Source organism: Rhinolophus ferrumequinum, chromosome 7, assembly GCF_004115265.2.
Source record: "Rhinolophus ferrumequinum isolate MPI-CBG mRhiFer1 chromosome 7, mRhiFer1_v1.p, whole genome shotgun sequence".
NCBI classification, from domain to species: domain Eukaryota; kingdom Metazoa; phylum Chordata; class Mammalia; order Chiroptera; family Rhinolophidae; genus Rhinolophus; species Rhinolophus ferrumequinum.
The window spans coordinates 20,731,819-20,749,919 of NC_046290.1; the positions used below are offsets into that span (position 1 = coordinate 20,731,819).

Sequence of the window (18,101 nt, forward strand, 5' to 3'; positions counted from 1 at the left end):
GATCTCAGGGAAGGTGGGCTGAGCCACAGTGTCCAGCCCCCCCACACCAACCCCCAAAAGACATGCCCGCCTTCTTCCCTGGACACTGAATGTTACTTTCCATGGCAGAAAGGAGCTTGCAGATGTGTTTGAGGTACAGAATCTGAGATGGGGAGGTTATCCTGGATTATCTGGGGGGGACCCAATACAATCAGAGCCTTTAAAAGCAGAGACCCTTTCCCAAAAGCAGAGTCAGAGGTGCAACGGAAAAAGAGGCAGGAGATCTGCAAAGCACGGAAAGCCTCGACCACACTGCTGGTTTTCAAGATGAAGGAAAGGATCCATGAACCAAGGAATGTATATGGCCTCTAGAAGCGGGAAACAGCCCCTACCTGCCAGCCAGCAAGGAAACAAGGATTTAAAACGTACAGCCACAAGAAACTGAACTCGCCAACAACATGAATGAGCAAGAAAACAAATTCTCTCCAGTAGACACCATGAATTAGCCACTGAGACCCAAGTTTGACTTCTGACCTGCAGAACCGTGCGATAATAAGTGTGTGTGTTTCTGGTAATTTGTTATGGCAGCGACACAAAATGAATCCCTGAGGAAGACATGTGATGCAGCTCTGAAGAAGAGATGGGAGAAGAGATTGAGGGAACTTGGGCAAGTTACTAGAGGAAGACTCACCCAACACTGCCCTCTGCCTCCCGTGTCTGGTGTGTAAAGATAGAGGTGTGTAAGGGCACGATGCCTGGAGCTGCTGCAGTCACCCTGCAACTGTGGGGGATGCTCCAAAGACAGCAGATGCCAACCTAAAGCCCTGCCATCACTGAGCCACTGAACAAACCCTGGCCACCACCTCCCTCCAGACATCTTGTTGAGAAAAATAATTCGGCTCATTTCAGTCTCGATGAGCCAAGTACTATTACAGTTTTGCGCAGCATAACTATGGAGGTACGTTTTGAGGAACACATCATTATGCAATTCTGTGGTATATGAACATCACAGGGGGCACTGACACAGAGCTGGAGGGTCCAGCCTACTATTTACCTGGGCTGCACAGTGCAGCGCTTTGCTCCTAGGCTACAAGCCTGTAGCGCCTGTTACCGTATAAAATAACATGAATTAAAGGAAGCACAAGAGAAAATGACGCGATCAAGAGATGCAGAAAACACGAGACAATAGGGCTGCTGCCAATGTAACACTTTTTAAAGTAGAAGGAGTACACTGTAAAATAAGATTAAAAGTACAGTGATAGTATTGTAAATACATAACCAAGTAACATAGTCGTTTACTGTCATTACCAAGGATTATATACTGTCCATCACTGTGTGCGCTGTACTTTATACAACTGGCAGCTCAGCAGGTGCATTTACACCAGCATCACCACAAACACGTGAGTAATGCGTTGCACTGTGATGTAACGATGGCTCCAAAGTCACTAGGCGACAAAGTCTTCAGCTGCGTAGACTCTTACGGGACCACCATCACACATGCAGTCAGTCCATCACTGACCAAAATGCCGCTATGCAGTGCACGACTGTATTTATAGCAACGTTCTTAACTGACAAATACTCTCTTTCCAGAGATGGTCTGAGGGTTAAATAACGTAATATGAGAAGCATGGAGTGAAGTTCTGGTACCATCAGAGGGCTTGGCATGCGAGCCTTCCCTTCCCTGTATCATATGAACTATGACTTAAAACCCTGCTCTAATTTTTCAAGTAAAATATCATACCCTATGAGAGATTTCTTCCAAACACAGGCGAGTCCCCATAAATAAGGATTCAGTCCGAGTAAAAGCTATTTTCACAAAATTCCAAACAGCAGACGCTCTTATCCGACCCCATGCACTAAATCTAACATCTCCACGCTCATGTGTCCCAAATCTGTAGATATCCATTCCTGTCTCTTTCACTTAACCAATGAACAGTACTGTGTGTCTATCCTGTGGCAAATATGCCTGAATTACTGGGATGGAGGCACAAAGCCTGTTGGGAGAAAAAGAGAGTACAACAAGCGAGTGTCAAGCAGTAAAATGGAGATGGAAGAAAGAAAAGGGCAAGAGAAACGACATACGGAGGTCGTGGAGTCCATCACAGCAATGAGAATACAGGTGTGCTAAGCCCCAGGAGCCCTGTCTCAAGCAGCGTGTGTGCTGTTTCTAAAACCCCACTAAGGGTGACCAACGTGCCACTCCACAAACCAGCACATGTGCACAGGAAACGTCCTATGTTCTCTTTGGTCAAGGACAGACTTGTAGGGGACAACTCAAATCTTGCTTATTTCCCATTTTGGGACACACACACACACACACACACACACACACACCACAAACTGCATAAAGCAGTTAAAAGTGAGAGCTTACAACACCACCAGTATCGAACTAGCAGTGTCAAAGAAATGCAGAACAAAGAGATACTTTAATCTACTGCACTCTTGCCTATGTAATACAGCTTTTGTCTACAATACTGGTTCTCAAACGGGGGGGGAGGAAGGGAGTCTCCCCAGGGGACATTGGGCAATGTCTAAAGACAGCTTTGGTTACCAAAACTGGGGAGGGACTTTACTGGCATCTAGTATGGAGCCCGGAGATGCAGTGCGACGTCCCACAAGGCACAGGGCAGGTCCCACCACAAAGAATTCTCCAGCCCAAAATGCCGACAGTTGCGAGGTGGAGAAACCCTGGTCTATGGCCTCTGTCCTACTTCAGACGTACCACCTGATCCATGGGGTCACTGGAGTAGTAGTTTTCTGAGTGGGTACAGCGAATCCACACAGGCTTCAGAAGTTCTTCTTCCTCTTCCTCGTTTTTGTCAGGAAGCGTCTCCTCTAGCTCTTTTTCCTTGATTGAGGTATAATTCTTCTCTTTGCCAGAGCTCTGGTTGTCGCTCCATCTGTCTTTTTCTTCCTCCCAACGAGCTCTCTTCTTCTCCCTACTTGGGGAGCGACTTCAAAAGGAGGCGAAGGAGGCTAATTATTAAAAATGTCTTTCTATTGTAAAATTATACTATTTCACCTGTTCAGTTCATTTTTCACCTAAAATAAAAATGCCATGCCAAACCACCATACTTAGTTTTGTTCAACCAGCGAATCCCAAGCACCAGTCTGGTGGCATCAGAATCACCTGAAGTTACTTGTTTAAAAATACAAATTCCCAGGCCCTACCCCAGGTCTACTTACTGATTCACAGTCTCCGGGGGTGGGGCCCAAGAATCTGTATTTTTAATAATCTCCCCAGGTAATTCTGGTGTGCATCCAGCAGGTTCAGGAACAACTGGTAAACCATAATTCCTAGAAGAGAAAGATACTTGGGAAATACTTGGAAATCTCCACGTACAGACAACTTCAGCAATGAGAATACTAGCTGTGAGTCCTCCACATCCTGCTTTGCTAAGAAAAAAAAAAGGGCTTCACAAACATGGTCTCAACTTGGCCATAAATTTAGCCTGAGGACCATAATCCAAAAGTGAACTGTTCTGTCATCCCTCCACACCTCTCTGCAAGCTCAGTCAGATATTGCTACTTCATGAACCAAGACTTTGCGTAATTCTGATCCCCACAAATACTAGTAACATTAACTTAATTAAAAAATCATAAAAACAACTCTATCTCCTTGAATTTCTGGAGTCTGAAATTTGCAAAGGTCCATTCAATGGATGCTCTTGGAGGGAAAAACCCACAGGACAGATATTCATTTAAGCCCAAGAAATTTAGGTGGAACCATACAGATCTAAAGAATCCAGCCAAGGAGAGTAACTGCTTTATTCGAGTTACATTGGCAGCCTCTGTGGCTCCACTAACAGTTACTATTATCCAAGAAAGTTTACAGCTGGATCAAAGTCACAAATTAACTCTTTCCATCAATTCTACCACTAACTTCTAATTTTATGAAATGAAAAGTGTGAGTGTGTTAGGTGTGTATACATCGGGGGAAGGGGTGGGTAACTAGAAAGATTATATATGTTACTTATTGATATAACATCTGAATGTTACAGTGTACATCATTAGCTTTGTTATCAGAAAAAGTTACTGCAAAGTAAAACGTATATACAGAGAGTGCCATTATGTGTATACATTTTTTTGGCACCCTCTGTATGTTCACTGCAAACAAATAAATAAATAAATAAAGCATTAACAAAACTAAACCAAAAATCACCATAACACAACACAGAGAGAACCACTATTTCACAAATGTGTTAAAACTATAGATATATAAATAAATCTATACAAGCTTTAACAAAACAACTGCCCTTCTTACTCAGTGGTAAATCAGGAACACCTTTTTAATATTTTAATACATATATATCTGAACCATTTTTAATAAATGTGTATTATTCTTTCATATGTATATACCATCATTGAACAAATCCGATCATAGTCATTTAGGTTGTTACCTTTTTTTTTTTTTTTGCCATTATAAACAATGCTGTCATGAACACATTTGATCTCTGAACACCTGCCAGGTTATTTCACTCAAACAGAGTGCATGTACATTTTCTTAAGGCTTCTCTACAGATAGGTAGTGCCATGCTAGACTACCATCAAAACCATATCGAGTTCCCATTTCCACACATCCTGTCAACATGATATTTTTAATATTTGCCATTCTGATGAAAAAAGTGTCTCATTTAATTCAACCTGCAATTTTTTATCACTACTGAAATGATACATTTCATGTGCACTTCTTTTATGAACTTCCCAGCTATATGCTGTGCCAATATTTTTTAAATTAGGATTGTAGTCCTTTTTATTTATTGAAAGAATCTTTTAGTAAGATAACCACCCTACTTCTGTCATATGTAACATAACCTTTTTCAGTTTTTTGTTTTCCTTTTAATTTTATCTGCTTATTGCTATATATAACTTTCATATGGCCAAATCTACATATTTTTTAATGTATGAGTCCTCTTTAGTGTTATGCTTGTAATCCTTTCCCATCTCAAGGTTAAATATTTTCTATTTTCTTCATTTACTTTTAACAGTAAATTTTTTTACTGTCTCCAAGATCTAAGGCAGAAATTTAATTTCAGTTTTTTCCTCCATATGGCTTACCAATTGTCCTGTTTCTCTTCTGATCTGAAAAAACAACTTAATGATAGATGTCAATTTTCACATTTATTTGAATGTTGCTCAGTATATTTCATTAATCTATTTATACCCACATCAAATTGTTTTCTTAGGTGATAACAGAATATTTTTATACTACTAAAGCTGCATGATAATTTTTCTTCATTATTCTCACATTTATTCCAAAGAATCTGAGTCCTTATGACGTTCTAAAACTCACACTTCAACTGGTTACATAAAAATTATAGATTACTTTGAAACAAAACTGGTATTCTTACAATACTATCTTCCAGTTCTACTATGGGACTATGGCATGCCCTCCATTCATTTATATCACCTTCTCTGTCATCAGCTACATTTATGTTTTCTTCCCATTGATCTACATATTTAAGTTTATTAACATATTTAATTTTAATTGATTTAAATTTTCTATAGCAAATCAACATTTTTTTCCATTACATTTTCTAAATAGGTATTCCTGGTTTATTTGTGAAGGCTATTAATTTTGGTATACTTATTTTATAAATGTCAACCTCTGAGATAATTCTCATTGTCTCTTTGCTGATCCACTTGAATTTTCCTGATCACATTAGCTAATAATGGCACGTTGGTGCCCAGTGGTGCGGTTTTGTTTGTTTTGGGTGCTCACTGCCAGCCCGAGACTCTGCTAAGCACTTTACTGACACTCATATTTAATCCTTCCGAGAACCCTATGAGGCAGCTATGAACATCCCCTACAGGGGAAACGGAATTAGAAATTACATCATTTGCCCAATATCATAAAGCTAGTGAGTGGTAAATGCTAATATAGATGTTTGACACAGACATTTTGACATGTACTAAAAATCCCACTAAATGTTTATTGTCATGAAGAAACACGGGCAAAAGACAGCTTCACCCCATCCGCTTCAGGCAGGTATACGGAATGATGGATGGTCCGGGTTGTCTGTTGTAAACATCAATTACTATACCCTTTTTTTCTTTTTTTAACTCTTTGAGGAGCATTTCAAAACAGGGTATCTTTTATAGGTGTCTCTGGCATTCCAAATTTCAAAATCCAAGCTCGAAATTATTTCCTTATAATATGCCTTATTACAAACTATGGTAACTTTTCCTCCTTTTCAATATTTACATCTCTAATTTTTATTTTCTCATCTACTGTACTAGGTAGAACTCACAGAATCAAAGTCTCTGCCTTCTCCACAAGCAACTGAACCTGGAGAAGAAACCACTAAATTGAAGAGGTTTCCAGCACTCTACATTGTAAGCCATCAGCCTCAAATGGGTCCTCAATGATTTCCACCAACACAACACGTTGGCTTTTTTCCTATCCTTGTCTCCTCCTCACGCCCTTTCTCACTGAAGAAACTCTTCCTAGTGAATCCCATCTAATCCATGGCATTTAGTATTTCCTCCAGGATCTCTTTTCTGAATTTGACACCTGGATATCCAATTAACCACCACACAAATCCATGCAGTTGTCTGTCAGATTCTCAAACTCCACATGCCCCAAAATGAACTTGTGCTCCTCCTCTTCCTCTTCCTTAATGTTCCCCACCCTCAATGGGGCACACCAGACCTCAGGTGATGCCTGTTGAGACTTCGCCCCTCACTATCAGTTATCAAGTTCTACTGACTATCTAGGTGTCTAGTAACCACCTCTAATTACCTCTGCCTTTCCCCATTGCTACTGCCCAGGTCTAGGCACAATCACTTCTTTCACGAATTATTACAAAAGGCTTCTAAATTCATTTCCCAACCTCCAGGCTTAACCTTCTCATAGCATTTCTCCACACTGCAACCTTCACACATGTTCTTTTCTGTTCCCCTACAACCCCCCTCCCCTAATGCATTCCTCTGCATACTTTAGGTATCTGTAAAATGTCAATTTCTCTATGACTACCCTAGACTGTTTTTCACTGCTGTGTTCCCAGAGCAACATGTAACTGCTCTATCAAGAACATTTCTCACAGCACTTAACTCTCATGTTCCTGCAAAGTAGAGGCTATTGCTAATGACTGTATCACTTGCACCAGTATGATACTTAGGATACACAGTAATACAATGTTTTCCTTTGCTTGTTGATTAAGTGATACAATGTTTTCCTTCACTTGTTGACTAAGTGATACAATGTTTTCCTTCACTTGTTGATTAAGAGATAGGTGATACAATATTTTCCTTTGCTTGTTGATTAAGTGATACAATGTTTTCCTTTGCTTGTTGATTAAGTGATACAATGTTAGGTGAGTGATAGGCAATGGGGCCTCCTTGTGTTTTTCCTAACTTGTATGGGAAGGCCTATAAGGTTGCAGCATTAAATTTGGTTCTTTTGAGATGGTGTTGATCGTGTTCATCATGATAACGCCCTCCATCGTGATGAAGAAGTGTGCTGATATTCCCAGTGTACCAAAGTTTCTACTCAGAAATGAATTCTGATTTTATTTGAAAAAATACCTAATAGGCAGGTACTCAGAAAACCCTATTGATTTTCACACAAAGGATTAGATGCATATTTCCTAATACTAACCTATCTGTCCACCGCCATATCGGAAGAAATGCTCTTTTTTTTTTTTAACACACTACAGAAAACAACTTGTTAGTACACTAATCAGTATTTTCATATCCATATTCATAAGAAAGACTGTATTTTAGTTTTCTTTTCACTGGTTAGGTTTTGCCATCTGAGTTTTCCTGATTACACAGCATGAGGTGAACTTTCCTTCCATCTTCTTCAGTGTTCTAGAACAGTTTAAAACTCTTTTACAAATTCTTTTACAAATTCAACTTTTTCAAATTTTTTCCCACAGTTATTGGCCTATTAAAATTTTCTGCTTCTTGTGTGAAGTGTCTAAATTTTGGTTTCATAAAAATCAACCTATCACATCCAAGTCTTAAAATTTTTTAAATAAAGTATCTGTACTTAATACCAATGAATTATAATTTTTAAATCTCCTTCATTCCTATAATGATACATTCTTTCTCATACTTGATGGAATGTATGTTTTTCTCTTCTTGGTTCGCCACTTTTTATATTGTATGACCTTTCAAAGAAATTTGCATTTGTTTACAAATACCATTGTTTCCCTGAAAATAAGACCTAGCTGGACCATCTGCTCTAATGCGTCTTTTTGGAGCAAAAATTAATGTAAGACTCGGTATTATATTATACTATGCCCGGTTTTATATTAAAGTAGGACTTAGTCTTATATTAATTTTTGCTCCAAAAGACACATGAGATGGTCCAGCTAGGTCTCATTTTCGGGGAAACATAGTAGTATTGTTATAACACTATTGTGTTTTCTATGTCATTAATTTATTTTATCTTTGAATACCTTTTCCTGCTTTTATTATACTCTACCAATTTCTAGAACGAAATAATCAATAATTATATACATATAGTTACCATTTATTTGCTACTAACTTTGAGCCCAGTTCTAAGTATTTTACATGTATTATCTTAATGAACATTCACCATTCATAGCAAGTACAACAGTCCTTATTTTAGACAAAGACATTAAAGCTTAAAAAGGTTAGATAACTGCCCAGAAACAAAATTGGGAGAACTGATAATTGACCCCAAATCTGTCAGACTCCAGAGAGCTATTCTTCATTATGTAAGACCATGAATTTTACTTCTCGGTATAGAATTGGTTACATCCTGTAATTCTGGTTTATGGCAATCTCAATGTCATTTTTTCTAAATAAAGTATACCTGCAATTTGGCTTTTTTCTAAAAAAAAAAAAAGCACATTTAAAAACATAATTATGAATTTGTAAGGTTTTTTAAAAAAACTTGAATTATTAATGTATACTTTTACAGCAATTGAGGTCAGAAAAAGTGGCCTGTATAATTTTTAATTTTTGCAAATTTATCAAGAAATTTCCTTGTGCCTAATCAACACATTTTGAAAGTAAAGATTTTTAAGTTACTGCTGCTTTAGCTTTTCATGGGGCATTTGGGAAGACTCGTAGGCTACGATGAAGACTTGGCCGATAATTTGCATAAGCACGAAATCTGAATTCAAGAAGATAATCTTGACTTCTTTCAGTGTGAACTCCTTGCTTACCTTCCAGATCTCTTATACTCTTTTTTGTAGGACCTTTCCAGAGATGGTGACCGTCGGCTGTCCCGATGCCTGTGTCTCTCCCGTTCCCGCTCTCTTAAAGGAATTAATACACAGAGCTGTTTTCAACAGAAAGACTCAAAAACACCATCTCTTTTCCCTGAATTCATCTTCTAAATAAATGGACCTCGCCTAAGAATTTTCCAGATACTATTCTCTATGGGACACTTTTATTCATCCTTCAATTGTTAGACGATTAAAGGGGATTTTCACTTTACAGAAGTTAACTAACTTGTTTTCTTTAAAGAAAGAAGTCATACTTGATGCTAAGCAACAAAGGGAATTTTATCATAATATATAGAGACCTTCCAACCAGCCAATCCTTGGTTACTTAACCTACACGGAAAACTTTAAAGGGTTCTACTGCCTACTGATTGATATCTAGGAAACTCCCAAATTCATCCATCAAATAAATGCAAAGTAAAGCTTTTATAGTAAAGATTAGCACAATGTTCTACAATGAAACAGTTCTAAACTTACACAGGTTATAGGTCTGAGCTGTAGTTCTAGCTATCACTAACTGCCAAGAGACTGTAAGTCACTTTACCTTTAAATGCTATTTTTATCTACAAAAAACTCTAAATGGAGACTCTAAGGTTACTCAATGTAAAAACAGAATGAAGAATTTTAAAATCTCCCTATGTAAAACTGGGAAAACTTAGTAATAATTTAGTAAGTACAATGAAGATCTGGAACAAAAATCGGAACTCCAGTGTGTCTGAAATCACAAATTTAAGGGAAATAACCACCCAATCTTAGAACGAAAAAAAAATGCTTTATTAGCCTGAGTCCAGCAAAAAGACTTTAAAAATGAACTCAAAAATATCCCATTACCTATAGCCAAAAGGAATAAAAATACACTGAAATCAAAACTTAAAAAACTGACAGAGAGATCCGTGACTGCTTAGATGTCAAAACAAAAATTGTTTTTTTCACTTAAAGATCAACACCTCCTCAAGGAAGACTCCTTTGAATAATATACATTTGACATATACTTAAGCCTCAGGCAAACAGCAGCTGCCCAAAATAAAGTAGCCAGAGTATAGGATTCTACATACTTTATCTGATACACTTCTAAAATTACAGTCTACTTTTAGGCAGTAAATCCCAACCAGTGAGCAGTACAACATGACAAAGATATAATGTAATTAGTATTGTATCATGGCTGCTGAAAAGAATGATTACCTATATTTTCAAATAAAACCTCTACATAGAGGATATACCTAATTTTGTTTGTTTTTTAACATATAGGCAATAGAATTTTGCACTCAAGAACAGCACTGCCGATGATGACTGCTACCTCTAGGTGGGTATGAATTCAAAAGACCAATTTAGACATAAATCTCATCAGTAACACTATATAATGAACCCATTTAAAGCAAGAAAGACAATGTTTGGGTTACTTTTCCAAAGACTCGTCCTTGTTTGTGAACACTAAGATATTCCTCAGGTACAGAATACTAGCTCTCCAATGGCTACACATTGTCCTCAATAGATAGCTATAGCAGTTACTGTGCTACAGCACTACTCAGTGCTGGGAACCCTGTGCCTTAACTGCGCTGCCAACGACATGCTCAGTGCACTACATCTGTGGCTGATTCTTTTCCCATTCCCCACAGTAACTTTGACATTTCATGATAACAAACACATATATTCACTTCTTCACAAATTTTCTCTATAAAAAGTTTGCCCTAAAACAATCCTGTAATTATTATTGAACCACATTTCTAAGAAGGAGAAAAAGAAGGAAAATGGTATTTGAAAAAGGATTGATTCACTTACCCCAAGAAGCAAGGGGTGAGGTAGCAGAGGACACTATAGAATTTGCATAAACTTACCACAATCTAATGCATAAATTTGTGAAGTTTTGGTTTTCTCCAATATAGTTCTAGAAGTTATCGTAGGTCTTCACATGGTTCACGTTTATTGCACAGAAGCATTGCATATAAGACAGATGACTGACACCCTACTTAAGACCCCAAAGGGAGCCGATTATAAGGTGGCTGTGACACTAAGGCAGCTCCAGAGCAAACACCCCAAGTACAACTTCATACAACAACTCCAATATAAATGGAGGCCACTTAGAAAGATGAGCTACCTGCCTATGTAGGCCCCTCACACTAAAGGAGTTGTGGTTTAGGACAATGGAGATTAACAGTAATTCTTCTGGCACTTGATTTCACTTACTGATAGACAACCTCAGTTGACAAGATATGAGTGTCTTCATACAAACACATAACTTCAAGCTTAAGCCTGGCCGGAAAAATTTAGGATTTTACAGCAGAACCCTAAAACTTCAGCTCTAACTTGAATACCATAAAGCAGAAAAACAAATGCTATCCAGAAGACTGAAGTTTGCAGCAAAATGTTCCCCCAGAGATAGGATTATTAACAATCATTTTAAAGTCTGAAGCAAACTATTAACAAATTCTTTCCACTTTAGATTTTCATCATTAAATTGTAAAATATTAATAAACTCTCAAAGGTCTCTGCCAACTAGTCCGTCACAGAATAATGAGGAACAAAATTGACCAGGAACAGTCATTCAAGCTGCAAAGATTTAAAAGTCTACCGAGTCAGTCAGCTTTAGCTCACCAGAAATCAGTCATCTCTGCAAGAAACACATTCCCTTCTCTCTTCCACTGGCATCAGGAAGAGGCAGCCAACGCCTTTCAAGCACTCGTCACTTGCTTCAGGGCTACGAATGACCACCATCATTGTACTGGCAAAATGTTCAGTCACAATCAAACGGGCAGCCATGAGAACAACATGGAAACCGAGAAGTGAACTGGCCGCACAGGAGCTAAGACCAGCTCTCTACAAACCCACCTAATGAAGTGACCTGGTTTGAGGGGCTCAAACGTTTTCATCACAGAAGTTCCACAAGACAATGAAGGTGAACACACCATAGGGGACAGAAAGAGAAGCACCATTACTAGCCTGGTAAGTGGAAAACCTCAAATCTTCATCAACATACAGAGTTCACTGAAGGTACAAGTAAATATTAGCGTAATCATCACCTGTGTATTTTTATTTTTCCATCTAAACCAATGGGTCTTAGACTTTTGGGTAATATACTCATACTACCTCTTGGGAATATGCTGTTTAAGCTACTGATTTCCTTATTAAAAAACATACATACACATAAAATTTTGCATGTCACTTCGGATCATTTCTAGAAGCCCATCTATGAATCCCAGTTTAAGAACACCTGCTGAAAACTTTATTCTCTTGTACATATAGATATTTGGTCTTTTGGGAAAAAAATGTAATCTGAAATGGAACGGTATTTTTTAAACACAACTTTCTTCAGTATGAATTTCAGTGCAGCAAAGGCAGGTTAAAAGCAATTTTGAAAACTGTAATTTTGATAATGTGTAACTATTATTTCATTTCACAAGGAAACAATGTACAACAAACTTCCACTTATCTGAAAAAATCAGAAAGCAAGTTCTGCTTTCTGTTAATTAGTTTGGTTCTTAATTGGTAATATACACAGATCCTCAATTCCAAAAGAATTCAAGTGCTGTAACTGATGATCATACTGCACCCAATTAAATATAATGCCAAAAAATATATAAGATCGCATACTGGAGCGATTAAAATGTCAGCTGTGTTATGCAGCGTAATCAGCGTCCATTGAAATGAAATCTACATTGATGATTTTGGAATGCTTTAGAAAGGTGGCTTTTTCTGACATCAATTTCTTGTCAGTTGTCTGTTCCACTTTACAACAGCCCAAAATATGCTTTCATTTCCTTTTATACACTGAAATGGACTGCTGGACCCTTGTGGTTTGGTTTGCTGACAAACAGAAACGGCCTGTGTCTAGGTCTCTGCAGTTCACTAACCACCACACGCGTTTTACCTGCTGCGCTCATAGCTCCGATGGCGAGATGGCGTTCTCCCTCGGTCGTAATCGGATCTGTAGCGGCTGTCTTGTCTCCTCCTGTCAGGGCTGCGGCCGCGTTCCCGCCGCTCCAGGGACCGATGCCTCTCGCCTCGCCCGTGACTGTGATCCCGGTGCCTGTGGTCGTCATAGTGCTTGAGCCTTTCTGGGGACCTTCTCTCACTGGGAGCCTTGGACAGTGGGTATGGAGGGAGATGCCTAAAATGAGGACTGCTGCTGTTGTTAGCACTGGGTGGGAAAGAACTGGGGTTGTTCTGGAAGCTATTAAAATTGGGAGGTGGAAAATTGTGGTGCGAGTACCCCGGGGGGTACTGATAATTGACCTGCTGTGGCATGACCGGAGGGGGTGGAGGGTGGGGCATGGAAGGAGGGGGCATCATGAAAGGGAAAGTGCCTTGTCCAGGAGGTGCTCCAGGGACTGGGGGGTTATTAGGACAGGGCATCGGAGGCGGCATGGGAGGAAAACAGGGAGGTACTGGAAAGGGGGGCCTCATCTGGTGGTTGGGGAAGGGGGGTCGGATTGGGCAGGGGGGAAGAGGGCCTTGTGCCGATGGCGGCATGGGGGGAGGGAAGGGTACAAAGTCCGGTCGTGGAGGCAGAAAATTGGGAGCTGGAGAGTTCGAGAACGTGGTGGAAGGAGCACTTGGAGGTTCATATTGATATTGCACGGGAGGCTGCTGAGGGTGAAGCAGTCTCAGATTTTGGGGCCTGAAGGCTGGTGCTGAGGGTCTGGCTCCATGTCCTCCCCGCCCTCGGGGACACCCTCGCCCTGGGTGGAATGACATTCTATGACTTTGTTGGAGGAAAGAAAAAGAGAAAAGAAAAACTCACTATGTAAACAGGTTTCACAAAAGCCTGAATATCTTTAAGAGCAACTGACAGACCCCTTAGGCCGCTGGAATATTCCACCCACCTAAGTCTGAGTTCTCTGTAATATCTGATGCTCCTCATGGCCAGGAAACACCTCTTCCCCGGCCTCAGCCACCCAACCTCCTGCCACAGCCACTCGCAGGACCTTGTCACTCCCTAAAGCTGCCCCATCTCCAGAACGATGAATGCAACCCCCCATTGTTCAACCATTTGTTGACCATCCTTGCTCAAGGTCCCCCAAAATCTTGACCTCACCGTGTCACGCCATCCACACACATATCCCCCATTTTCTAATCTGTAGTAGTATCTTCCTGTCTTCACTTTTCTCCCCGCTCAGCAGAGACTGCAAATTCAACATCACGTGTCCTCAAATGAACTAATGAGCTTCCCCTCAACGACAACCACTCGCTCCTGTTTTAGTGTTCCCTACCTCAGACGAAACTGTTTAGATTTTGGGGACTTTCTCCATAGCTTCCTTGCTACAGACATCTTTGCCATAGACATGGTCACTGCATAACAATTTGGCCACAGGTAATTTTTCCATTTATAAAGGTAAAATAACTGGTTGACAATTTGGTTTTTCTGTTTGGCTGACTAGTTGGTTTCACTGACCAACCCCCCTTGGCAGACTTTATGTTTAAGCTAAGTTGTCGGTTTGGTTTAATTTTTCCATTGATGAGGTTCTCATACTTAATCCTATTTTTATTACATAAATCTTAGCTGCGCCTCACGTTTTATCTGGGGCAAATTATGCTGTGACTAAGATTGTCTTTACAAATAATTTATTTAGCACAGAATCACTGAAGGAATTATAATTTATAACAATATTTCATAAGCCAGTAGCATACAGAGTAATGTCTCTTAATAAGCCAATTTAAAAAACACATTCCAAACCAATGATAGATTAACCATACTACTGTTCTAGGCAAAGGGGAGATGAAAGAAAGACCAAATTTAGCTGAGGTGTACCTTTCCACAAGCTGGTTCTCCATGGAGTTCAGTCAGTCCTTCTAACTAAAGGCTGTGTATCGGCTGCTGGCTCGTTCCTGGAGCATGTAGCTAGCAGGTGACAGGCACCGGTGTTGGCAGGCAAGGTGGGCTGATCCAAATGTTATTACTACTCCAGGGACCACTACATGGCTTGTGCTACTGTCTCGGAGGGGTAGCCTCACTGAGGCAGGAACAGATGTCCCTTCTCTTCCTAAGAATGCTGAATAGTGCAACAGCACCCCCAGTCAATGGTAGGTCAGGTCAGGCTCCTACCTGACCACAGAAGGAGCACATGTCTCAAGACCCTCGAGAGGGGAGCTATTTAAACTCGTAGGTTGTACCTAACCACTTGTCTTCATTCTATGGGAAATGGGGGGTCACCTCGGCATGACTGTCACTCCTCTCTATGTTCCCATCGTTAAGTCCCCAGCAGCGCCCGTCCATAGCTGTACACACATTTTAAATGTATTCAAATATTTTGTACTTCGCAATAAAGTCTTTTTAATTTTGTCATTCATTTTTTCATGTTTCATTATGCCCTTTTTAATGTTCCTCTTTTATTTGTTGCTCTTTTACCTTTTTTATGGCAAAACAGCCTTACGGCCAATAAGTTATGCAGCAAAAATGTTTGCAGCAAAAACGCTTGCGGCAAAGATGCTTACAGCAAAAATACCCGACATGTGTTAGTCCTCAAGTCATACACCAGGGAATAACCTAACAACTTTTCCTTCTTTATCCTCTTTAGCTAAAAATTTATTTTAAAATTCCCATCATTTCTGCTTTGTCAATACTTCTTGAGTTTATCCACTTCACACCATCATCTCTACCTTAACTACTACAATAACACCTTTGATGGACCTTCTACAACCACTATTTCCACTCCCCAGGCCAGTTAGGTTCCTTGCCCTCACATACTCTGTGCTTCTTCTTGGCAGGCCCTACAAGAATTACAATTCACCAACTGACTACCTAATTCCATCCATATTGTCTGCCTGCAGCTCACAGCTGCAAGCTCCATCGGGACAGGGCTATGTTGTCCCACTAACTGCTCTAGTGTGGATTCCTAGCCATGTATGCGGCCCAAATGAACACTTTTTCCCCTTTCCTCACATAACTAAATCTTTCCCCCACTCCATGGCCCAGGGTCAGTGTTTGCTCCTCTCTCTGTTCTCCCAAAAGTCCTGCCATTACTATCACACCACTCACCACGTATTGCCTTGCATCATGGAGTTCTGTCTGGATCAACGTCACATCTTCCACTGAGAATATAAACTCTAGAGGAAAGAATAAAATAGACATAAAAATGTTTCCTAAACTAATAATGCTAGAAAATATTTCTGCAATGATCTTAGCACTAATTTTGCATTCTCCAATGCATTTATCATAATACCAAAATTAAGAGCATGTTGACCTGAATTAAAGTTTACAATTACCTTTTAAGATATCCTTGTCCCGCTGACTTGAAACAGTAAGTAGCTAAGAAGACTAAAAATTTGGGCGTGTTCCATCTCTAATATGCTAAAAGACTGGGGGGTGGGGAGGGACTCATTTCTCCTCTCCCTCTCTGTACTCTAAACTTCTTTCACAGTGAGTTCAAACATAATTATAATCTTGTAACGACAACAGTTATCCTTGATTTTCATTCTCATCTCTTCTCATCGGAAAATGTTCTGAACGTGAATGACTTTCCAAATACATAAACTTCAGCAAAATGTTTTAAAAACTCAAATAAATATTAAGTGCAAAAAGCTTTAAAGGAGAAGCATCTTCCTACAGTCTAACTAAAACTTTTACAAATAAGCTTAACGTAGATTTTCAAATGGCTCAGGCAAATAGTTTCAGCACTGTGCTTAATAAATAGTAGGCGCCAAGTAATACCTGAGTAACGATTATTATTCAGTCCGAGGCCCTCTTGATAAACCTAAGGCCTAGACAGCTGATCTTGCCACCACGAGCTACCCACTGCCAACAGAATCGAATTCAAACCCCATGTTTATTTTGTAAGTCGCTCTACAATCTGAACCCAGGCTTATCCTCCACTAAGTCCTCATGAAGCACCTATCACTCTGGTGTTCCCAGTTGCCTAACATACCAAGTACTGTCACCCAGCTTGTTCTTTGCTCCCACTCTTCTGAAATCTCCTACACTATGAATTTGTCCACTGAATTCTACTCATCGACCTACTATGTCAAATGCCACCTCTCCTGTGAAGCCTTTCCGGGTTCCCTTTAGGAAGTAATCCCATTCCCTCTGGACTTCCATTGCTCTTAGTCTGTACTTACTTCTTTTACAGCACTTACCAGAGACTGCCCCATATTATAGTCATGTGTGCACATGTCTAACTCCTCCACTAGATTATTAGCTCCTTGATGACATGGGTTGATTCATAGTCATTTCTGTTTCCTTCACAGCCCCTGGCAGAGCATCCTGCACACAGTAGGTGGTCAATAAATGTTTACTGTCTCACCGATGGTACATGTTTCTATGTTGCTACTGTATATTTTACTTCCACATATACCCACAACAGATTCGCATTAGCCAAACCAGACAAAAAAAACAGGCCTTCTTTCCACTGATTCATAGGGCACTATTGCAGGCCCTGTGGATGTGTAAGACACAGCCTGCAGGACTCAAGGAGCTCAGAATCCTCCATTTTTAAAAAAAATTATATAATGCAATAAACACAAGAGGTATAGAAATGGTGTAGGGGAAAACAAAGGAATGTTCTGGATCTAGAAGTGGGCAACAGCCAGGATCACTAACACTCTCAAACAATGTGTAACAGTTGAACGTTCATTGTTAGATCCTCATGGACGTTCCCATACAGGCTATCTGAAAACACTGAGTATGAAACTGACCTATTAAAGGCATAATCAGGCTGTGCTGTGGATGCAAACTTTAATTCAAAAGTCAAGGAATTCACTGCAACTGGAAAAGTATTTTCTCCGTCTGCCTACTCCTAAGTCGCTGTTTGGAAGCAGGGAAACTGAGGGAAACTGATGCACCACGTCCAGGAACATGAATCTATGCAGAAAGAGTTGCAAAGTGTGAACACATTTTTAAGAACATCCTCTTTCCCCAGTTGAATCCGCAGGCCGGTCATCTTCCTCCGGCTGCATTGCGTGTTTCCCTATTTGCATCTCCCGCCAGACTGT

At 39.9% G+C, this 18,101-nt stretch overlaps 1 protein-coding gene across 7 annotated transcripts in view; it reads right to left on the reverse strand.

The window, feature by feature from the left end:
* The window catches only part of DROSHA (drosha ribonuclease III), a 111,460-nt gene that overhangs the window by 92,924 nt on the left and 435 nt on the right, over window positions 1–18,101 (reverse strand). For 2 of the 7 annotated variants that reach the window (XM_033110974.1, XM_033110979.1), the window contains exons 2-8: window positions 17,805–17,970; window positions 17,247–17,373; window positions 16,153–16,220; window positions 13,045–13,878; window positions 9,120–9,212; window positions 3,166–3,276; window positions 2,702–2,933 (exon numbers count right to left, since the gene is read on the reverse strand). In XM_033110974.1, the coding sequence (XP_032966865.1) occupies window positions 2,702–2,933; window positions 3,166–3,276; window positions 9,120–9,212; window positions 13,045–13,878; window positions 16,153–16,172 (1,290 nt within the window). In that variant the 5' untranslated portion in view covers window positions 16,173–16,220; window positions 17,247–17,373; window positions 17,805–17,970. The remainder of the gene's footprint in view (window positions 1–2,701; window positions 2,934–3,165; window positions 3,277–9,119; window positions 9,213–13,044; window positions 13,879–16,152; window positions 16,221–17,246; window positions 17,374–17,804; window positions 17,971–18,101) is intronic. The other 5 variants (XM_033110976.1, XM_033110978.1, XM_033110975.1 and 2 more) reach the window with 4 other exon arrangements.